At 38.9% G+C, this 20,375-nt stretch overlaps 1 protein-coding gene across 1 annotated transcript in view; it reads left to right on the top strand.

Moving 5' to 3' along the window:
* Positions 1-20,375, top strand: part of DNAH11 (dynein axonemal heavy chain 11) — a 217,288-nt gene that overhangs the window by 53,213 nt on the left and 143,700 nt on the right. The window contains exons 15-23 of the mRNA XM_063450883.1: positions 906-1,238; positions 8,378-8,632; positions 8,740-8,909; positions 9,465-9,687; positions 10,385-10,501; positions 10,626-10,712; positions 14,278-14,436; positions 15,669-15,752; positions 17,597-17,755. Coding sequence (XP_063306953.1) covers positions 906-1,238; positions 8,378-8,632; positions 8,740-8,909; positions 9,465-9,687; positions 10,385-10,501; positions 10,626-10,712; positions 14,278-14,436; positions 15,669-15,752; positions 17,597-17,755 — 1,587 coding nt within the window. The remainder of the gene's footprint in view (positions 1-905; positions 1,239-8,377; positions 8,633-8,739; positions 8,910-9,464; positions 9,688-10,384; positions 10,502-10,625; positions 10,713-14,277; positions 14,437-15,668; positions 15,753-17,596; positions 17,756-20,375) is intronic.

The raw sequence follows: 20,375 nt of genomic DNA, 5'->3' as shown, positions 1-20,375 counted from the left end.
GTATTTATATTTCAGAACTCTGTATTTTAATCATAATTATGGATGTATACAGCTGACATGTACTGACATGAGGTATGTGGACACTGAGCTAGATTTCCATACTGGATCATCTGGGTTTGGAATCTGAGGGAAGCAATGTGCATGTACTGTAGCTTCCCACCTTTCCAAGCCAAGTAATACAAAACAGGAATCACGGGTAGTAAAGTATACTCTGTTTAGAACTATGGTTTCTCTATGTGTCTGCTCTATCTTGACTACTATTTTAAATACTACCAAAAAGATATTTAATATATCTTACTTCAGACAGAATTCTCCCAGATCTTCAGAAGATGTTCCTGCAGTCAGATTGCCAGAGCCTCTCATTCTGTTTTGAGTAGAAACGATGGGGGGTTTATAGCCCATAGACCCCTGTCCAGCCCTGGTCAAATAAGCTTATAATCTATCACCTGATGTCTGGAATTGCTCAATCTTTTTCCCAGTTATATTTGTTGCCAGACAACTACGCATTGGTACAGTTGCTCCTTGAGTTCTCTTGATAACCGCAGAGGCCAGGGCTTTGCATTGTAATGCAAATGATACACTCGCAACTTGGGTGAACTTGGATGGTAAAGAAAGATATAACAATAACCCTGGAATAGCAGCAGGAAAGATGGCAGCATTATAGCAGCAATAATTTTTTGTCGCTTAGGTGACTTTTTAACCAACTGACATTCATGGATATAAATTATGGTAAATAATGACTTTACACATCATACGTACAGCCTCTGATATTTAACCTTCAGTGTCACATCATTGGTAGAATGTTTATGGATTTCAATGGCCAAAGAACTGATACAATAAAAAGATTATTTTGATAACTCTTGAAATATTGACATCAAAAATACAATCATTTGATTTCTTTTCAGGAAAACAGGAAACTTCTTAAAGCTGATCCCAAGTCAGATTTTTGGAAAATATATTTGGAATACATTGATGACATTGTAACTGATGGCTTATACCATGCTATCTTGCGTTCCCTGCAATTCTTCATGGAAAACACAGATGGAACTTTAACTCCAGCTCCTTTATTTGAAGCACAAATGGTTCTTAACAGCACAGAAATTTCTTTCAAGCCTTCTATACAAAAAGAGGGTGGGGATGAATTTTACGACCAAATAGAAGAGCTATTAGGGGACATTTTTAAGATGTCTGGACAGGTAAAGCGAATTGCCAGACATTTTGAAGCTGTCAATTACCAGGTAAATATATATTTTAATTTGTATTTTTCTTTCTTTCTTACATACTGGGGTATTTAATGAAATGTGAATTATCAAGAATTCTGAGTAAATTCAAAGGGAATTAAAATTTTTAGACCAAAAGTAGGTAAAACAGACTTGTCTGTCATAGTGCTCTGATTGGTGTCCTCCATTATTAATCATAGGGCCGCCAGCATGGGTGTGGATGAGAGGATGGACAATAGGTTATTAATATTACTAGGGCTCCCACCATCTGGCATGTGTGGGGGCCAGAGAAGTGACAATAGGTCCTCCCTTATTGTTAACATTAGGGACCCCACCCACGGGCCATGTGTGGCGCGCAAGGGAGGGGACAATAGGTCGTCCACCTTAAAATTTAAAGCCGCCCCTCCTGATACTCAGAAGTGGGGGCAAGTTTGTAGTTATTCTCCCCCATCCCCCCATTATTTCACAAGCTCCATCCCAAAGGAATGACGCATTTTCTAGCGACTGGGCAATAATGGCTGCCCAGTTGCTACTTTTTATTGGCAATTGGAGGCAAATGGAGGTAAATTACCTCTGTTATAGCAATATGGAAGTCTTTTTTGAACCCCATAAGATTTTTGTTTATGAATTAATTTATTTTTTATTATTTCCATTTGGCCGCTTGCTCGCAAGCACTGGACAGCCACCACATAATCAACCCTCTCACCACCGAGGCATTTTAAACTATTTTCCCACTGGTATTAGCACTGCCAGTGGGCAAATCATTCTGATGTTTATTAATCCAGGCCTGAAGTTGAGGTATCTGGGCCCTGATTTGATGCAGCTGTCCTGCAGCATTATGTACCAAATTCAGGCACGTTCGGGTCCTGAATTACAAAATACAGACATTGTTGAATTCCATGAACAATGTCTGGATTTTGCAGTCCGAACGCCCCCATACAACAGTAAATGGTTTTGCCTCATTCAGTTCTGGGTCATTCGAACTTTAGTGAATAATAGTGATGTCCCCAACGGTTCCCGGCGAACATAGCTTGTTCGCGTTCACCACGGACGGCGAACATATGCGATGTTCGGTCCGCCCCCGATTCGTCATCATTGAGTAAACTTTGACCCTGTACCTCACAGCAGACACATTCCAGCCAATCAGCAGCAGACCCCCCTCCCAGACCCTCCCACCTCCTAGACAGCATACAATTTAGATTAATTCTGAAGCTGCATTTTTTTTTGTGTTTGTGTTTATTATACATTATCCTCTATAGCCAGTAACCTGTGTTTATTATACATTATCCCCCATAGCCAGTAACCTGTGTTTATTATACATTATCCCCCCATAGCCAGTAACCTGTGTTTATTATACATTATCCTCCCATAGCCAGTAACCTGTGCTTATTATACATTATCCCCCCATAGCCAGTAACCTGTGTTTATTATACATTATCCTCCCATAGCCAGTAACCTGTGTTTATTATACATTATCCTCCCATAGCCAGTAACCTGTGTTTATTATACATTATCCTCCCATAGCCAGTAACCTGTGTTTATTATACATTATCCCCCCATAGCCAGTAACCTGTGTTTATTATACATTATCCTCCCATAGCCAGTAACCTGTGTTTATTATACATTATCCCCCATAGCCAGTAACCTGTGCTTATTATACATTATCCTCCCATAGCCAGTAACCTGTGTTTATTATAGATTATCCTCCCATAGCCAGTAACCTGTGCTTATTATACATTATCCCCCCCATAGCCAGTAACCTGTGTTTATTATACATTATCTCCCCATAGCCAGTAACCTGTGTTTATTATACATTATCCTCCCATAGCCAGTAACCTGTGCTTATTATACATTATCCCCCCCATAGCCAGTAACCTGTGTTTATTATACATTATCCTCCCATAGCCAGTAACCTGTGTTTATTATACAGTATCCCCCCATAGCCAGTAACCTGTGTTTATTATACATTATCCCCCCATAGCCAGTAACCTGTGTTTATTATACATTATCCTCCCATAGCCAGTAACCTGTGTTTATTATACATTATCCCCCCATAGCCAGTAACCTGTGTTTATTATACATTATCCTCCCATAGCCAGTAACCTGTGTTTATTATACATTATCCCCCCATAGCCAGTAACCTGTGTTTATTATACACTATCCCCCCATAGCCAGTAACCTGTGTTTATTATACATTATCCCCCCATAGCCAGTATCCTGTGTTTATTATACATTATCCTCCCATAGCCAGTAACCTGTGTTTATTATACATTATCCCCCCATAGCCAGTAACCTGTGTTTATTATACATTATCCCCCCATAGCCAGTAACCTGTGCTTATTATACATTATCCTCCCATAGCCAGTAACCTGTGTTTATTATACATTAGCCCCCATAGTCATTTATCATTGGACCTAGGCAGCATGATGTCTTAGGCCGGCCCAGAGAGTGAGTGAGTGAGTGAATAATATAATATATATGTTCAGAAACATATTAGTAATATATGTAAATCGGGTTAATGCAAAGAGGGTGAAAAGGTATTAAAGAAAAACACACTTATTGCATCAAATTTACAAAGCCAAACTTTTAAAAGCTTTCCTCATTTCTTTCTCGGGATGAGGAATATATCGGTTGTAGACTGAGGATTTCCATCTGCCCAATCTTTTAATAATATGCACAGGAGTGTCAGTGTTGAAGGAGACCGAAGCTGCCCCTATTCTAAATGAAAGACCTGAGACATGGATACAACCCAATCTTAGGAGTAGTGTTCTGATGTAGAAGATGAATTTAGCCGTAGTCAGAGGGATTCAGTGAGAGTAGTGGTGAAATGTGTGTGGGTAAGTAAGAGTCAAGTATTTTAACTGGGCACTAGTTCTAGGTGGGATAAAGTGGTATAGCGGATGGATGAGTACTTTGGTTCGTTTTAGAGGTTTGTAGTGAAAGTATATAGTGATCATGATTTTTAGCGATATCCAATATTTTTAAGGTGGTCTCAAACAAACATAAAATGCTATATAAAATTTGTGGGAATATCGAATAGTCGTGTACAGTAAATCAGAGAGGGCTCAGATTAATATCGAACCATCGATCGGTAACCTGGATGAAGTAGGGGGTCTATCTGTTTTATTAAATACGCAGTAATATGCTTTTAATGGGATAGGACGTTAGGAAAGGTGTGTGATTGGGATAAGTGGTTGTGGCTGTATTTACCTTATCCTGGGACCGACCTGGCTCCTAAGCTTGAGCCGCGCGTGGTGGATCACTCCTGCCTCCACACGAGCCGCATGCGGCTTGATCTCCTCTTCTGACTTAGCCGCGTGCACTGACCGCAGTGATCAGTCACGTGGCCCGTCTGGCACTAGGAGCACGGCTCGAGTTACGAGCTCGCTCTTAAAGGGGCAGTGGGAGCCAAAAGTTGATTCAGGCTCCCATTGGCCCACGTCATTCCAGCACCCCCACACACAAACTTTTTGGGGGCATAGGCATGACGTGGGCCAATCACTGGTGTAACAGTAGTGTACATTAAAAAAAAAGCTAGAAATTTGACTGTGAAATAATACCAGTCAGTTTCCTTCACACGTGTGCGTTTCAGGGCCTGCCAGGGCACATTGTCACACCAGTGTAACTCATATCTGGTGTAACAGTAGTGTACATTTAAAAAAAAATACAGGGGGCTTGTTGTCACCTTTCGGGGACCCTTGGTGTTGTACGTGGCTGGGTGGAGGAAGAGACCTTCAATGACATCAGTGAGGACAAGGAACGGGACATGACTAGCTTGGTATCCAACCTTGTGCAAATGGGGAGTTTGCGGTTGTGCAAATGGACTGTTTGCGGTTGTTTGCGGTGCGTTAAACAGGGAGTTTGGTCTGTCACTGTGAAGCGGGCGTAACCCTTACACTACGTGATCGATACAACATCATACCTGATATTTTAAAGCACGTTATTCCAAACAATTTAGGAATGTTAGGTGATTTATGCCCTTTATGGATTAAAACCAGACTCAACTATGTAATTTTTCATGGGAGTTTTGCCATGGATCCCCCTCTGGCATGCCACAGTCCAGGTGTTAGTCCCCTTGAAACAACTTTTCCATCACATTGTGGCCAGAAAGAGTCCCTGTGGGTTTTAAAATTCGCCTGCCTATTGAAGTCTATGGCGATTCGCCCGGTTCGCCCGTCCGCGAACATTTGCGGAAGTTCACGTTCGCGAACGGAAAATTTTATGTTCGCGACATCTCTAGTGAATAATCCTGTAAATGTGTTTTTGTTTTGTTTGTTCTATATGTATATTGCAAAGAGCCAGTTCTTAAAGTAAAATAGCTGGATCAGCCAGTGGTACTCATGTATGCTTGCTTTTTGTTTATTTGATATTCACATTTTCTAACAGTAATAAGCACCATTTATACAATCTATTTTAGGTACTTTACCAAAAAATACAACCTGTCAAACTGTAAACTTGTGATTCTAAGTTGGTGTTAAGTTGGTGGATAGCAGTAGGACAATGCACTAACCATAACCCATAACCACCAGTCTCACACTAGGATGAATGAAGCTGGCTATCTGACCCTCAACATTTGTGTGAGGGTCAATGTGGCAGTAGCTAGGCAAGAGGATCTGCTTTCTTCTTTTTTCACTACCCCCCAAAAGGGTTTTCTTTCTACAAACAGTTAACCTATAAAAACCTGTAGCTGTAATTGGTAACCTAGTTTCACACTAGCATCACTGACACAATAGCAATCTCCTATCTCCCAGTCAAAGTTGTTTTAAGTGAACTCTGACAGACAGTAGCTATACGGCTAGCTAGCTAGATCAATACAGTGGTACTTTAAAGGTACACTATAGGCAACCAGGCCACTTCATCTCATTGAAGATGAGCCGTTCATGCGCATTAGGTTCCCCCTCGGCGCTGACTTCGAAGTGCAGAGAGACTTCAGCATTGGAATGCTGTGACTGACAGAAAGGGTTATTCAACCCCTGCAGTGCTGCGAGTGGGGGGGAGGACAGGCAAGAGAGGGAGTCAGAGGAACAGTGTTTAGTGTTAGGAATACTGTTTTGTATTTCTAATACTAGAGTGTTCCTTTAAACCTAGTCTCCCATTACGATCATTGACAAAATGGCAAGCTCCTATCTTCGACTGGCAGTAGCTAATTAGGTAGACACAGCGGTAAGCTAAACCTAAACTCACATTAGAATCAATGACACAGGCTATATCCCACTACCACACACGCTGCAGTCAAAGTGTTTTCCTGTTTGGAAGTATAGATTGTTTTAATGTTCTTCCTTTTTCTTTTTTTTTTTTTTTTTTTAAAATTCTTTATTTTTGTAGTGCTTTGCAAATTTCACATATAAACACAGACAGTGCAAAGGTTTCACAAAAAGTTTTCACTGATAGAGTACATGACATGTCTGAGTAAATGCACTTTTTTGTTTTTTATAATATCAAGGTTATCATGCTTAGGCCTACAGAGGATAGGGTAAATGATGTTAGGTAGCTAATCACAGGTCAAACATGCTAAGAGAGGAGTATTAAGACTTATGCAGGCTTAAGTAATGCAAGAGGAAATAAGTTGCTTAGAATTCAAAGATAAAATCATACAGCATGGTATAAGCTTGTACATGGAAGCTAAACTAAGATATGAACTGGACTGGAGGTAAGTATTGGAGCCTTGCTGCCAACAGTGACAATGTCCCTCGAGATGTGTAGTGTGGGGACCGGACTACATGTCTTATTGAATTTGATATTGAATTTATTCTTGTTAGCCTATGCCCATTGGATATACATAACTGTCCAGCATAGATGTGCCTTGCCAGGGGCGACATGTTCGCTTGACGAGGAGATGTCTGCCACTGATAGCGTGAGGGACGGCTCAGAGGTGGCTATGGCGGTCTCTTGATGCGGGTTAGAGCAGATCCTGGTATAATTCCACGGCAGCAGCGGTCAGGGCATCGGTAGCTTGGGCGGTGTGCCCAGCTTACAAGTGGCAGCTCTGCTGTGTTTTCGGCTGTGGTATATGCTGCCTGTAATCCTGCGGACGGAGCTGCTTGAAGGGAGGCAGCGTTGGTAGCGTCGCTGCCATTTTGGCGTCCTGGCGTGGAATGCTCTGTGTCCTGCAGGCTCGGTGGGCCAACGTTGGGGGTAATTCCCTCCAGTGTGGACCGGGATAACCCCCCCGGTCCATGGGGGGGGAGCAGGACCCGCGGGACGCATCACTGAGCTGCTTCACGGCTGCCAGGTTCCAAAACAGGACGGCGGCCGTCCGCCCCGTTCTACACCCACATGGGCTGCAGGCCCCGAAGCCTCACATCACCTTCTGGGGCTGCTAGACTCCCGATCTCGGGGACCACAGTGGCACCGGCAACTACCTGGACACGGGAGGTACTGTCTTGGCTCCGGGGCAGGCTGTAAAGTTGGTATTATCCTCGAAATAGGCCAAATCCCGCAGGAGCCCCTCCAGCCTGCGACCGGTCAGCATGGCGGTCGGGCCCCGCCCCCCATGTTCTTCCTTTTTCACCCTCTATTGGTCATGTGTCCCTTGATCTGTGCATAGAATTAACATTCACTGGCTTTCATAATTGGGCAGGCCCTTTGTCCATCATGGCAAACAGAGCTGCTTTTTTGCCTCCCACCCAAAAAAAAAAAAAAAAAAAACAGCCTCTTCTCCATTCCACCCCCCTTTTTTTCCTGCTGTCAAGAATGAATTACAATAAAAACAAGCATGTTCTGCATTATGTGAGTCATTTGTTCTGGGACTCCATTTTGGCATTTTTGAAATTGGAATTTTGTCCGATCACCTGATTGGCCAGAATTCAGATGAATTACAGTTAGGAAACTACATAGTCTCAAAGTCTAGTAATAGACATCACAGTCTCCCCATCTATTTTGACAGCTCTCTATCCTAGATGATTAGAGGGATTTGCATGCCCATTTTCTCCTAAATGATTAACAAAACCAATATGTTTTCTAAGACGGCACACTGCAATTGTATCTGAAGCTGCAGTAGAAATAGATATTACCACCCAGCACCTTGACCTCTGATGTTTTTTAACTGAAATACATTATTGCTGCAAGATAAGATAACTAAATGTACTGTCATTTGTACAATCAGATGGACCACTAGCAATATTTATCTCACTTGTACTCATTTTTATTTATTCCAGAATGATATGGATGAAATGATAGACCTCTCTGAAATACGACAGGAGATTATGGGAAAGATCACCACAGTCATCAGCAAAGTAATAGATTACAAGGGGCGATATGATTCCTATTCCTATTTGTGGACAGATGACAGATTGGAGTTCATGAGACAGTTCCTGCTGTACGGTCATGTATTAACCGCTGAAGAAATTGAGGCTCATGCAGAAGATAACGTTCTAGAATGTCCTCCTACAATTGAACAGTTTAAGGAACAGGCAAGTGCCACCAGACGTTTACTGTAGATTCCTACATGTTGGACTTGTAAGTTTAAAAATATATTTCAAGTAACAATCATTTTCATGTATTTTTTTTTTCTTTGCAGATTGACATTTATGAAAATCTATACATTCAAATTAGCTCGTCTGAAGATAACAAAGTATTTGAAAACTGGTTTAGGGTGGACATGAGACCTTTTAAAATGTCACTGCTAGTCATTATAAAGAAATGGAGTTGGATGCTCAAAGAGCACCTTCTGAGATTTGTCATTGACAGGTAATATTTTTGACTCAGCTGTTATCTGTATTATGATTTTAATTAAGATGTGAAATCTTTATATACTGAGTAAAAAAGATTCTGTACATAATGCATATAGTTTACATAAAAGACAAATTTGTAAGACAAGTGAGAATTGCGCTCATTAATAAAATGCACTCTTCTGAGTGCACTTTTTAATAAATGTGTAATTTGTGTTACATTATTCTATACCTGTCTGTTATTCTGTTCAATATATAACTCACTGGAGAATATAAAAAGATCAAAATATGTCTATGTACAAGAGGGAATCTGTGAGCCTATTGTTTTCTTAAAGAATTTTGTTTATTGCATGAAATATTCTTTATATTTTGACTTGTTTGTAACTGTTTTGTACAGCACTACTTATTTAACTGGCACTTTGCATATTAGATTATTCAAGGCCTTATATAATGACTGCATCATTCACTGTGAGTGATGCCCTGATCTACAAAGCTTCATATGTGTAAGTGTAAAGGGTTATGTATTTATTTTCTGTAGATCTTGCTTCATGATATTTTGTTACTCTTTTCGCAGCTTGACAGACTTGGAGCAGTTTATTAGGTTGACAGACTCTGCTCTGCAGATTGACATTCCGGAAGGAGATTATAAGGCACTTGTTGGCATCATGGAGCATCTTCTGGCCGTGAGGGACAGACAGGATGCCACGGATAATCTGTTTGAACCCCTTAAACAGACTATTGCACTATTAGAAAACTATGGACAGAAACTCCCAGACTTGATATATACACAGTTGGAGGTATTCAGAAACATGTTTAAGAACTTCAAACAATGTCTACAGTGATGTTTTGTGAGTTAGAAACACCTTGATGTTTAAAGGGACACTATAGACACCTAAACAACTTTAGCTTAATGAGGCAGTGTTGTTGTATAGAACATGCCCCTGCAGTCTCACTGCTCAATTTTCTGCCATTTAGGAGTTAAATCACTTTGTGTACACGACCTTTGTCACACCTCCTGCAAATGACTTACACAGCCTTCCTAAACACTTCCTAAAAAATAACCTACATTTTTTTTTTCAATTGCACAGTCTGTTTAATCTAGAATGTCTTATCTCCTGCCTCCCGTGTGTAATTAAAATTAAAATTACAAGGAGATAAAAACTTGTAAAGCAAGTTAACTGTCTGATTGAAACCATTTTTTTTATGCAGGCTGTGTAAATCACAGCCAGAGGAGGTGTGGCTAGGACTGTGTAAACAGAAAGTGATTTAACTCCTAAATGGCAGAGAATTGAGCAGTGATATTAATATTGATTTTTTTATATAATTATTTGTCATACTCATTTTAAGAATCCAGCCATTGGAAAATTTCAGCCAAGGCCACATTTCATATATGTCATGATTCCAGCAAGCATGTCTATCTACCACATATCTATTGTAAAAATACCTGTGTAGACCAGTGTGTCTCAAACAATATTTTAAAATCCATTTCAACAGGAATTACCGGAAAAATGGAATAATACCAAAAAAATTGCCATTTCTGTAAAGCACGACCTTGCTCCTCGCCAGACGCTAGAGGTTTCCATTATAAGAAAAAAATGTGCTGCTTTTGATGTAAGTGAAATTAACAATAGGTTATACATTCTTTATGTTTGTTTCTCATATTCATAAGTGTTTTGAGGCTTGCTAATTAAAGTTATGTTATATAATATATATTTTTTTTTTTTATACCACTCAGATTAAGCAAGCAAATTTCAGGGAGACGTTTTGTTTGGATGCACCATTCTCATATAATGCACAGAAGCCGTATTCACGTCTTGATAAAGTGAGTAAAATGTTGATATTCCATATGTCAGGCAAGTATTAAGAAGCCTGCAGTCACTCAAAATTGTGTTATTGTCAGAAACAACAAATAGATTGAGAGATAGGACAGAGTGAGCCCTTAGAGTGGCCCTATGTAACAAGAGCCTAAATATAGATAAATATAATATAGTGTAATTAAAAACAGGAGAATGACAAGGACAATCATGAAGTGCAATCACTAGAAATCGCAAATACACGGAAGCAGCAGGAGCAATGTACCAGCATAAGAACATTGATTATGGAACGACTTTTGTGTTAACTGTAACTTACTGTTAAAGGACCTGCAGTCATTCAAAATTGTTTTATTGTCAGGAATGACAAGTAGATAGCTGCTCACAATATATATTGCAAGATCCTAGCCACAAGGGATGAGACAGAGCAAAATGCATAGATAATTAGAAAAATGATATCATGAAACATGAGCATCGCAAGGACAATCAACAAAGAACAATAGCTAAAAATCGCAATACAGAGAGGCAGCAGGAACAGCTAAAGAACATTGATTGTAGAGTGACTTTTATTTTGTGTTAAGTGTAAGTTTAAAATTAGCCAGAGTTTGAAAAAAGAAAAAAAAAAAAAACAACAACAAGTTTCTTGTTGGAACACTTGTCGTGACATGTGGCTTAGTGTCACTTTCTAATGAATAAAACATTTTACCTATAGCTAAGGCTAGCCAATTGCTTTCATATCCATAGATTAAAAGGTAGTCCCAGGGGAGGAGCTTGTCTGCAAACTTGATCAGACACCATTTCTGCAAGCTCCAAACAGATTAATCAAATCACACCGAATATCCATAAATCTGGAACCCATCCAGCCCTATAAAGTGGCTAGAACGCATCTACAGAGCCCGCCGAGCAACTAGATGCCTTTCTTTCTCACCCAGAAGCAGACCAAACAGAAACGAAGGTTTGGGGCCTACCTCTCACTGACACCTCAAGGCCTGGAGACGCTCCTAGGAGGCCTGGCCACTATAAGAGTAACATTGGACCTGCCATCTGAAACTCCTACCACTCACACGCCTGCAATGGGCCACCGCTCGCAAAGACCTGGCACGCTGGCAGATGGTAGGGTTATTGGGGCCATATTACAAAGGCGCACCCAGCCTAAGCATTCTCCTGCTGCAGATCCGCGAGACGTCCCCGGAACTCAGGTACAGACACTGCACGGGCCAGACCTGGTAGCAGACCATCAGGCATCACAACAGGTGGCACAGCCACCTACCGCTGACTCGACCCCGGCTACAAAGCACAAATTAAAAATACTACTGGCAGATATACATAAACATCTGGCAGCAGAGCTAGCACCCATCAAAACAGACCTGCAGGCAGTGAGAGACCGCATACAGGCCTCAGAAGAAAACATGGTTGGAGTACAAACCCACCTGTCCACGCTTCAGGACTCAGTGCAACAGCTCTGGACACAACAAGTGGCCATGTCAGCCCGACTGACAAACATGGAAGACCGCCAACACCTTACTCATGTCAAAATTCGTGGTATACCCATAACCATCTCAACGGAGGAACTGGTGCACTGTGCTAGATGCATACTGGCATATTGTCTCACGCTACAGCTAAAAAGTGTCCATCGACGGGATATTCCACCTACCTAGCTCCTCAAAATCACCACCTAATTTGGCCCGGGATGTGATTCTCAGATGTCTGACAATCCACGAAAAAATCATCATAATGACTGCACTCACAGGCAAAACGCCTCTCAACCTTGAGGGCACACCACTGACATTCTATCAGGACTTGTCAAGAGCCACACTCCTTTGGTGAAAGTCACTTGGCCCAGTCACAAGTCATCTAAGAGAAGCTAGAAAGGAATATAGATGGGGGGCCAATGGCTCCTTGAACGTAACCCATCATGGGACGTGCCATACCCTCACATCAGCCGCAGAAGCACCTACTTTTCTGGAAAAGCTGGGGTTGATAGCTCCAAATACCAGCCCAGCAGCGGGACCCTCCACAGAGTCTTGGAATTCGGACACTATTGTTCCCTTCACTCCGAGACCAAGCACCACCCGAGCTCCAGTACCATGACTGGGACGAGGACTCTCTTGACTGCTGGGTGACACCATGTCTAAAAGGCAAATTGTCTACAAGTCCCACGGACACAGGAGTTCCGCTCATACTTTTAAGTTTTAAGTTTTTTGTTTTTTTTTCACTTTGTTTGGCATTTTTAGCTGCAAGCTCCACCTGTTATTTTGTGCAAACAAGAGGCCCATTGGAGGCTCAGACCCACCGCTACATAACGCGGCCACTCGCTAGGGCCACTCAGACCACAGAGATATAGGACCATTCGGTACCTAGAAGTCGGCAACTAATTGGTGACACCCATGCAAGTACCCCCCGCATCCTCCTTGGTTAGGGGACACTACTCAAGATGCCAGGCAGTAAACTATTAGCCTACCTTGCTAATCAAGTAAACGACCCACCTACCCCGGGTAGGATACCTCGCAGAGTAATGGCTGCCATGCCTTGCCCCTCCATCACCTGGAGCTCCACGCTCCCAAGTACTACCATATGCAACAGTCACGCATATAACACTCAGACTGCACCTAACAGCATACACATTATCCAGCCCTCACTGTGAGGATCACCCACAAACACCAGACTATTGTTTTGTCCACAGGCAGGCAATGTCTTGATTTCATGTTATAAAAACAAAGTGCATTGTTTTCATTTTGTATCACTCATGGAATCCATGTCTATCTTCTTTTCAATCTTGCTATCTCATGTCCGTGTGAACAATATGCACTGTAAAAAAAAAAGTAAGTATAAGCTGTACAACATAACACATAGAATAATTGTTCATCTAGATTTGGAGACTGGGTTTCGGGCGATCGTCAATTCAGTCAAAAAAACTAATTCTGTGCTGTTGCATGCCCTTATCCAAAAACAAATGAAATGATCAATAGTCAAGCCATTTCAATTGCTTCAAGATTCAGGGTTAAATTTGCACTAGCAGCTGTAAGTAAATAACTAAAAACTGCCAGTGGGGTGTCTAGGGAGATTTTATACTACTGTGTGCCCCCACTTGCTATGCTACAAGTGTTGACATGTCTGTTAAATATCAAGCGGCCATGCAGCTGCGAATTGCTATTTTTTTTGTTAGCAGACATGCCCCCACGGCAAGGTGAGTGGGGGCATGGGGTAGGTATGAAACCACGACCCTTTAAAATGTGACTCCCACATTAGTTTTTTTTTTTTTTTACTATTTGATGTGGTGGCTGGATATCAAGTGCAAGTGATTAACCCTCACAGCATTTTGGCCAAATTTTGGCACAACCTCTGGGCTAACACATTGCTGAATTCTGTAGAGCCCAAACAAAATATTAAATTCAGAAGATTTTGTTAAAAAAAAAAAAAAATCTCTCCATGCATATATAATTCTGAAGATGATCTTCTGGCCATTTATCATGCACTTACAGAAGTATATAATACTTGTTTTGGATATGACTTACTTGTCTTGGAAATTAATATTTTTGCTGGAAGTTATTAATGATAGATTTTGGCAATCCACAGGCAAACCAGGATATTTACAAACTGGAGGAAGAATTGCTGCATATTCAGGAATCCGCTGACCTCTTTGAAGTTGCTGTTCCTGACTACAAACAAATGAAAACATGTCGCAAAGAGATAAAAATATTGAAAGAATTGTGGGATATTATAATCACTGTTAGGGTATGAAATGATGATTACTTTTTTTTTTTAATAATTTTATTCGTTTATTATATTATTATTTAAGATTAAAGTGAAGACTCAGCTTAATCTATATCACATACCACAGTCCGAGAGCTCAGAGTTACCACATGGCTTCTTTATTGCCTCTTAAACCGACAGTTGGTGAACAGCCTTTATCAGGGCGGGGGCATGCTGGGCTTTTCAGCATTTGTTACAAATTCTTCTTTTATTTAGTCAGCACATGAATGGTTGGTTGAGCATCGTAGAATTTACAGAAAGTCTACTGTAGGGAAGATCGAGTTGCCTCTATTTAGAAATGATCATTGATAACTTTGTGTCATTGCAGTGTTACATTGTATCTACACACAATCTTTTTAGGATTTTATATCAACCAAATGTTCTCTCAGTGATCTACTTATCTTATTTATCAACCCTCTTTTATCTAACTAAAATGGCTTAACAATTAGTCACTACATAAATATCATATTAGCCAGAGACTAGTTATTTTGACTATTGATCTCTAATGTAGCAAAGTCATAGTTATGTGTATAATACTTGGCTTTGTATAGCTCTTGTGAAACAATCTATTCAACCCAATAGTTAATCTTTCTGTGGTTTGTGGTTTTGGCCTGTAACTCTGAGACAACCTAAGTCCAATTGTCCTATCTTTTGCAACCTTCTGTGCTATCACACTTGAGCAATGTTATCGTTAAGAACAGTTTGACTTGGCAGGGCCAACCTCAGCGCACTGTGGCCTCAATGCACCTCTCTGTGGCCACAATGTGAAAATAGATTAGTAAAATGTTCTAGTCAACCACTAAGCATATGTAAGTGAGCTTTTGGTTTAATACCGATGTGATCACATTAAGTAGTTATTTATTTAGATATCTTGAAGAAAATGAGGCAATTCTAAGCCAACTTTAAACGTAACATATACACACAACTTTAGTATTCCCTTCTGTACAATTATGTGTATTCCCGAAGGCCAAGCCTGACAAACCTGTCTGTGATCTCTGTCAGTTGTATTAAGAGTTTGAAGGCTCGTAGCAGTGAGGACTTGAGTATGATTGACACTGTGTTCAGGGTAAGTATTCTAACTTCAGACATTGTCTCGATAAAGAAAACTGTCAGGAATCTCAGTCAATCCACGACACTTTCAATTTGTTTATTTCCTATTGACAATGATACAAATGTACAGATGCATTAACAGTATTTTGCGCTTATTCTTCCAGAGCAGCATCTCTGATTGGGTGAAAACTCAGTGGAGGCAAATTAATGTTGAACAGATGGATGTTGAGCTGAGAAGGTTTGCAAAGGCAAGTTATACAATTATAAAGCTGCTGCATATATATATATATGTATATATATATATATATATATATATATATACACTAAAAGCTATATATTCTTTTCTTAAATCTTCAGTCTGGTGTGCGCTTTTCAGTTATTTTAAGACATCTTGAATGCTAGCTGATTTGTCATCTCTGTTTGTTCGTGTTACTTACTCGACAGCTGGTGTTGTACTTGCTTGTCTTGTTTGACTTAAACAAAATATTAAAAACAAAACAAAAGATAGTCTCTGCTATTAATGCACACGCTTCCTTACTTTGAATATTTTAAAAAGTCACAGTATTATACAGGCTTTATTACTGAATATTGAGATGTTGGTTCCACGTCAATATTTATTCCATTAAAGATAACTTCCTTTAAAGTCATGACTGCATTCTTCAAGTACATTTAGCTGTTACTGCAATAGATATTGGGGCATTGGGGTCTTTAAACTGTTGGGGTATTTAAACTATCCAATGATTACAATTTGATGAGTTGCAGGCTTTCTCCATAATGCCAAATCCGGGTTGAAATACATAGTCTTCTGCATTTATCTATCTGAGAAGAACATCCAAACACTCTTTATGGAGAATAATAATCTAAAAATAATTTGAAAGTGTTTGGCTTTTAATGTTATCAGACTAATTTATTAAAGTGAGAATTATCAGGAATTTAAAATCTAAGGCCAAGGTAGCTGAAGCAGAAATATTCTGCAATTCAACTATATTTTCACTCCGGTTACTTTGGCCTTAAATTTGAAACTTTCTATGGAAATCACTTTTAATTCCAGGCAGTTTTCACTTTATTAAAGAACCCAATGTGGTCGGTGTGAGCAAATTTGCAACAATTGCCTGGATGCATTCAGTTTCTGAACTAAAATCAGTGCTTATTGCATCCGAATCTTACACAGAGTATACAATTCTGAATATTCACAGACCACCAATTTTTCTGCACTAGCAGCCAGTGGACAAATAGGTAAAAATCAAGGACCACTTCTGAGCTGTCCCTTTAAACAATATTACTGTTTCTCAACCTGATTTGAAATGTAAGCCCTGGCTTTGCCTGATCTGAACCGGCTTGTGATGTAATTTACTAAAACTGAATTAAACAAAAATTAAAGAAAACAAAACATAACTTCAAGGTTAAAGCAAGTTCTAAGTTATATTTAATGTTTTATTCAATTATATCATTTCCAGGAGAGTAACTGTTACCTTTTAATAATAATGTCAACGTATTTCACTAGGCAGGGTACATTTATCTTGCACTAATTTTCAGATAGCTCTTGGACGTTATTATATGTTGTTGTTATTATCTATAGCGGTGTCTATAGTGAACTATGCGGCCATGTAGTTTAAAAAAGGGATTCATTTTCTCACCACAGAGACAATACAAACAACTCTCTTATTAAAATATATGGTTTCTCCTATCATTCCGTTTGACCTGTTTATTCAAATAAAGTCTTACTACCATCTTAAAGGGACGGTAAAACCATTTTATGTGGCTGACGGTCAAAAGTGTTCCAAACACTTACACTGACCCTCCGCTGTTTGAAATATAATTCTTTAGTTGCCCTGGACTTGTATTAATGCAGATGAGATCTGTATTATCGTTACCCAAGGTTAGACAAATTTGTATAAGTTGACAGTAATCACATACATTCATTTTTATTTTATAATAATAATTTCACACTATTAATGTAATTTAATATAGAGTCACTTTTCAGAAAGCTTGTAAAATGGCGTGCTTGAGTACAGTGTTATAGAGGGGTTGCAATAAGCGTACATTTTAATCATTTTTTGTATAGTATCTTAACCAATATTTTGTTTCACAGGAAATGTGGTCATTAGACAAATTAGCCCGCTCATGGGATGCATATGTAGGCTTGGATTTAACTATAAAGAATTTGATCACATCTCTGCGAGCTGTAACCGATTTACAGAATCCAGCGATTCGAGACAGACACTGGCATCAGTTAATGAGAGCAACAAAGGTCAGTTCCTCACCTTCTGCTGATTAAACTAAAATGCAAAGATTAAAAACAAGGCACAGCAAATTCCATATTAATTTAATGTTTGCTTGTCTTTAGTCAGAATCTAGACATCATTTATGTGACATCTGTTTCTTATTGCATTAGCTTGATATAATGACCACTGTCTGTGCAAACTGTAGGGCTCTCAAAACAGTTTCCATCATGAAATATTCCTTCTCCTTGTATTTTTGTGTATTATGCTCAAGCATAACTTGATATTTTAATTACTTAATACTAAATAATGATTCTAATTGAGTTTTTGTTCGGGCAATTTTAACAATTTGTATTTACCACAGACAAATTTAGGAACCTTAATTCTTAAAAAGGTGCCTTTGATTACTTACAGATCACTGCGTGCAGGTCATTTGAAATTTTATTTTTTGAAATTTTGAGAATCATTTTTTTTTTTTTTGAGATAGCTTAGGGAAATTGACCAACTTTTACATTTTACATTTACATTTACATCAGATACATTTACATTTAAATTTACATCAGATACCCTAAACTATTTAATAACACAGTCAAAATGGTACAGCTTTAATATATGAGATAATAATGTGTAATATGTTAGTTACGATTGCTAAAATAATTTTGAACATGATCCAAACTAATGTAGGCCTACATGGCATTAAACGATACTCGTAAACGTTTTATTTTTTTAAATTCTTTTTATCGAATGATTTTACGTTAACAAAGAAAAGTCACATACAAAAAAAGACAAAAGCATACACACCAGTGATAATGCATATGTTCTACTAAAGAGAATAGAAGAATCAGTATTCTGTATTATATGCATTATACAAATACCAATTACAGACAAAAAAGGACCAAAAAGGCGGTCAGAGCTCACAGATTACAATATTAGATATCATTATTTTGATTTTCAATGGAAATAATAGTTGAGAATTCGTTTTGGTCATCTACCCAGAGTTGTGAGGACCATTGTTCTATATAATGGGACCATCTTTCTAGCTTATTATTTTTTTTTGCAAAAGGGGAGGTTATATAGGTATATTTCTTCCCCGTGTAAATTTGCTAAATAATTCGGTTTTTTTTATATGTGCCCATGAAAACACTAGTGGGTCTTTCCATGAACGAGCAATCAACATTTTAATCGCAATAAAACAATGGATAATTAGGCATTGGTCTAATTGCTCTAGGATGAGTCAGTCTAGATGTAGCAAGGCTACAGTTGTAAATTTAAAAAGTTTAATATCCATATTTTCTAATAGAGCAAATATCCAATGCCATATTATTTTTATACCTATACATCCCCACCAAATATATTCATATGTACCCACCTCTAGGTTACATCTCCAACAAACCTCAGTATAAGTTGGATAGATGTTATGTAACCTGTCTGGGACATAGTACCACCTGTTGGTTACTTTATAGAATGTTTCTACGTAATTTAAACAGTGTATATTTTTTTGTGACATAGTGAAAACCTTGTACCAATTGTCCTTGTCAATATTACAGCCTAGTTATTTTTCCCACTGAAATATTGCTGATGGATAAGGGATTGAGGAGGTTTATTTTATACAATCTATGTTTTTGGAAATGGGCCTTTTGACATTATTATAGTTAAACAATCCTAATAAAGGGGTACCAGAAAGGCTCTCAAAACATGAATATTTAAAACATTTTTGAGTCTTATATAGGTAAATAATTATTGGCTTGGTAAGGAGAATTCCTCTTGTAATTGGGGAAAAGTTTTGATATTGTTTCCTTGAATCAATTGTTTAATATAACCTATCCCAGCCGTCATCCAGGTTTCAATGCTAAGATCCTCTATAAATTGTTCTAGTATACCTATCTGAAGATACGGCAGGATCTCGTAAACATTTTATCAAAACAGAGCATCAACATTGAGAAAACAGGAAGCGGAAAAACTATACTTCCTTCTGTAACAACTTGCTACATCTCCACCTACTGTCCAGTCTCTTAAACATACTTTTGTATAATGCATGATATTGCATCGCCAAAACAATACAAAATACTTTGTCATTGTAAAATGTTTTTGAACATAGGGGCACTCATCTGCTGTCACCCATTAAATGACAGTGGGAGGTACAGATATATTACATAGATAAACATATTCGTGCTTTAATACCATATCTACACAAGTCGTTCACTGAAACAATATAGTTACACAGTATATAGTGACTGCTCTAAATTTGGAGCGTCATTCACACAGCAATATTTTTAGGGTTCATCCCTGTGTTTGGCTTTTTGTCCAATTGGGAAGGCTTCCTGTGACAGTCCTGGAGTGGCACTAAATGTGTACTAAATATTAATTCAACCTTGTTTATGTGTCAGTTTGATAAATATACAGCAACAGAAATCACTGTTCTCATATCTAAAAATAACAGAGTTACAGAAAATGTAATGGGAACGGTACGGTACACCTGATCACTGCAAATGTGCACAGTAACAAAATGACATGCTCTACATATTACATGGAGTAAGAATGTGCCCATTATCCTTCATTATGCCTCATATCCTAAGCACAGCTGCAACATACTTATGTAAGCTTGAATGTTTGTGCCTGCAATAGGTGCATACAAAGAGGTATTGCACT

This window comes from Pelobates fuscus, chromosome 4 (assembly GCF_036172605.1).
Source record: "Pelobates fuscus isolate aPelFus1 chromosome 4, aPelFus1.pri, whole genome shotgun sequence".
Lineage (NCBI taxonomy): Eukaryota > Metazoa > Chordata > Amphibia > Anura > Pelobatidae > Pelobates > Pelobates fuscus.
This window is presented reverse-complemented; position numbering and strand designations above follow the sequence as displayed.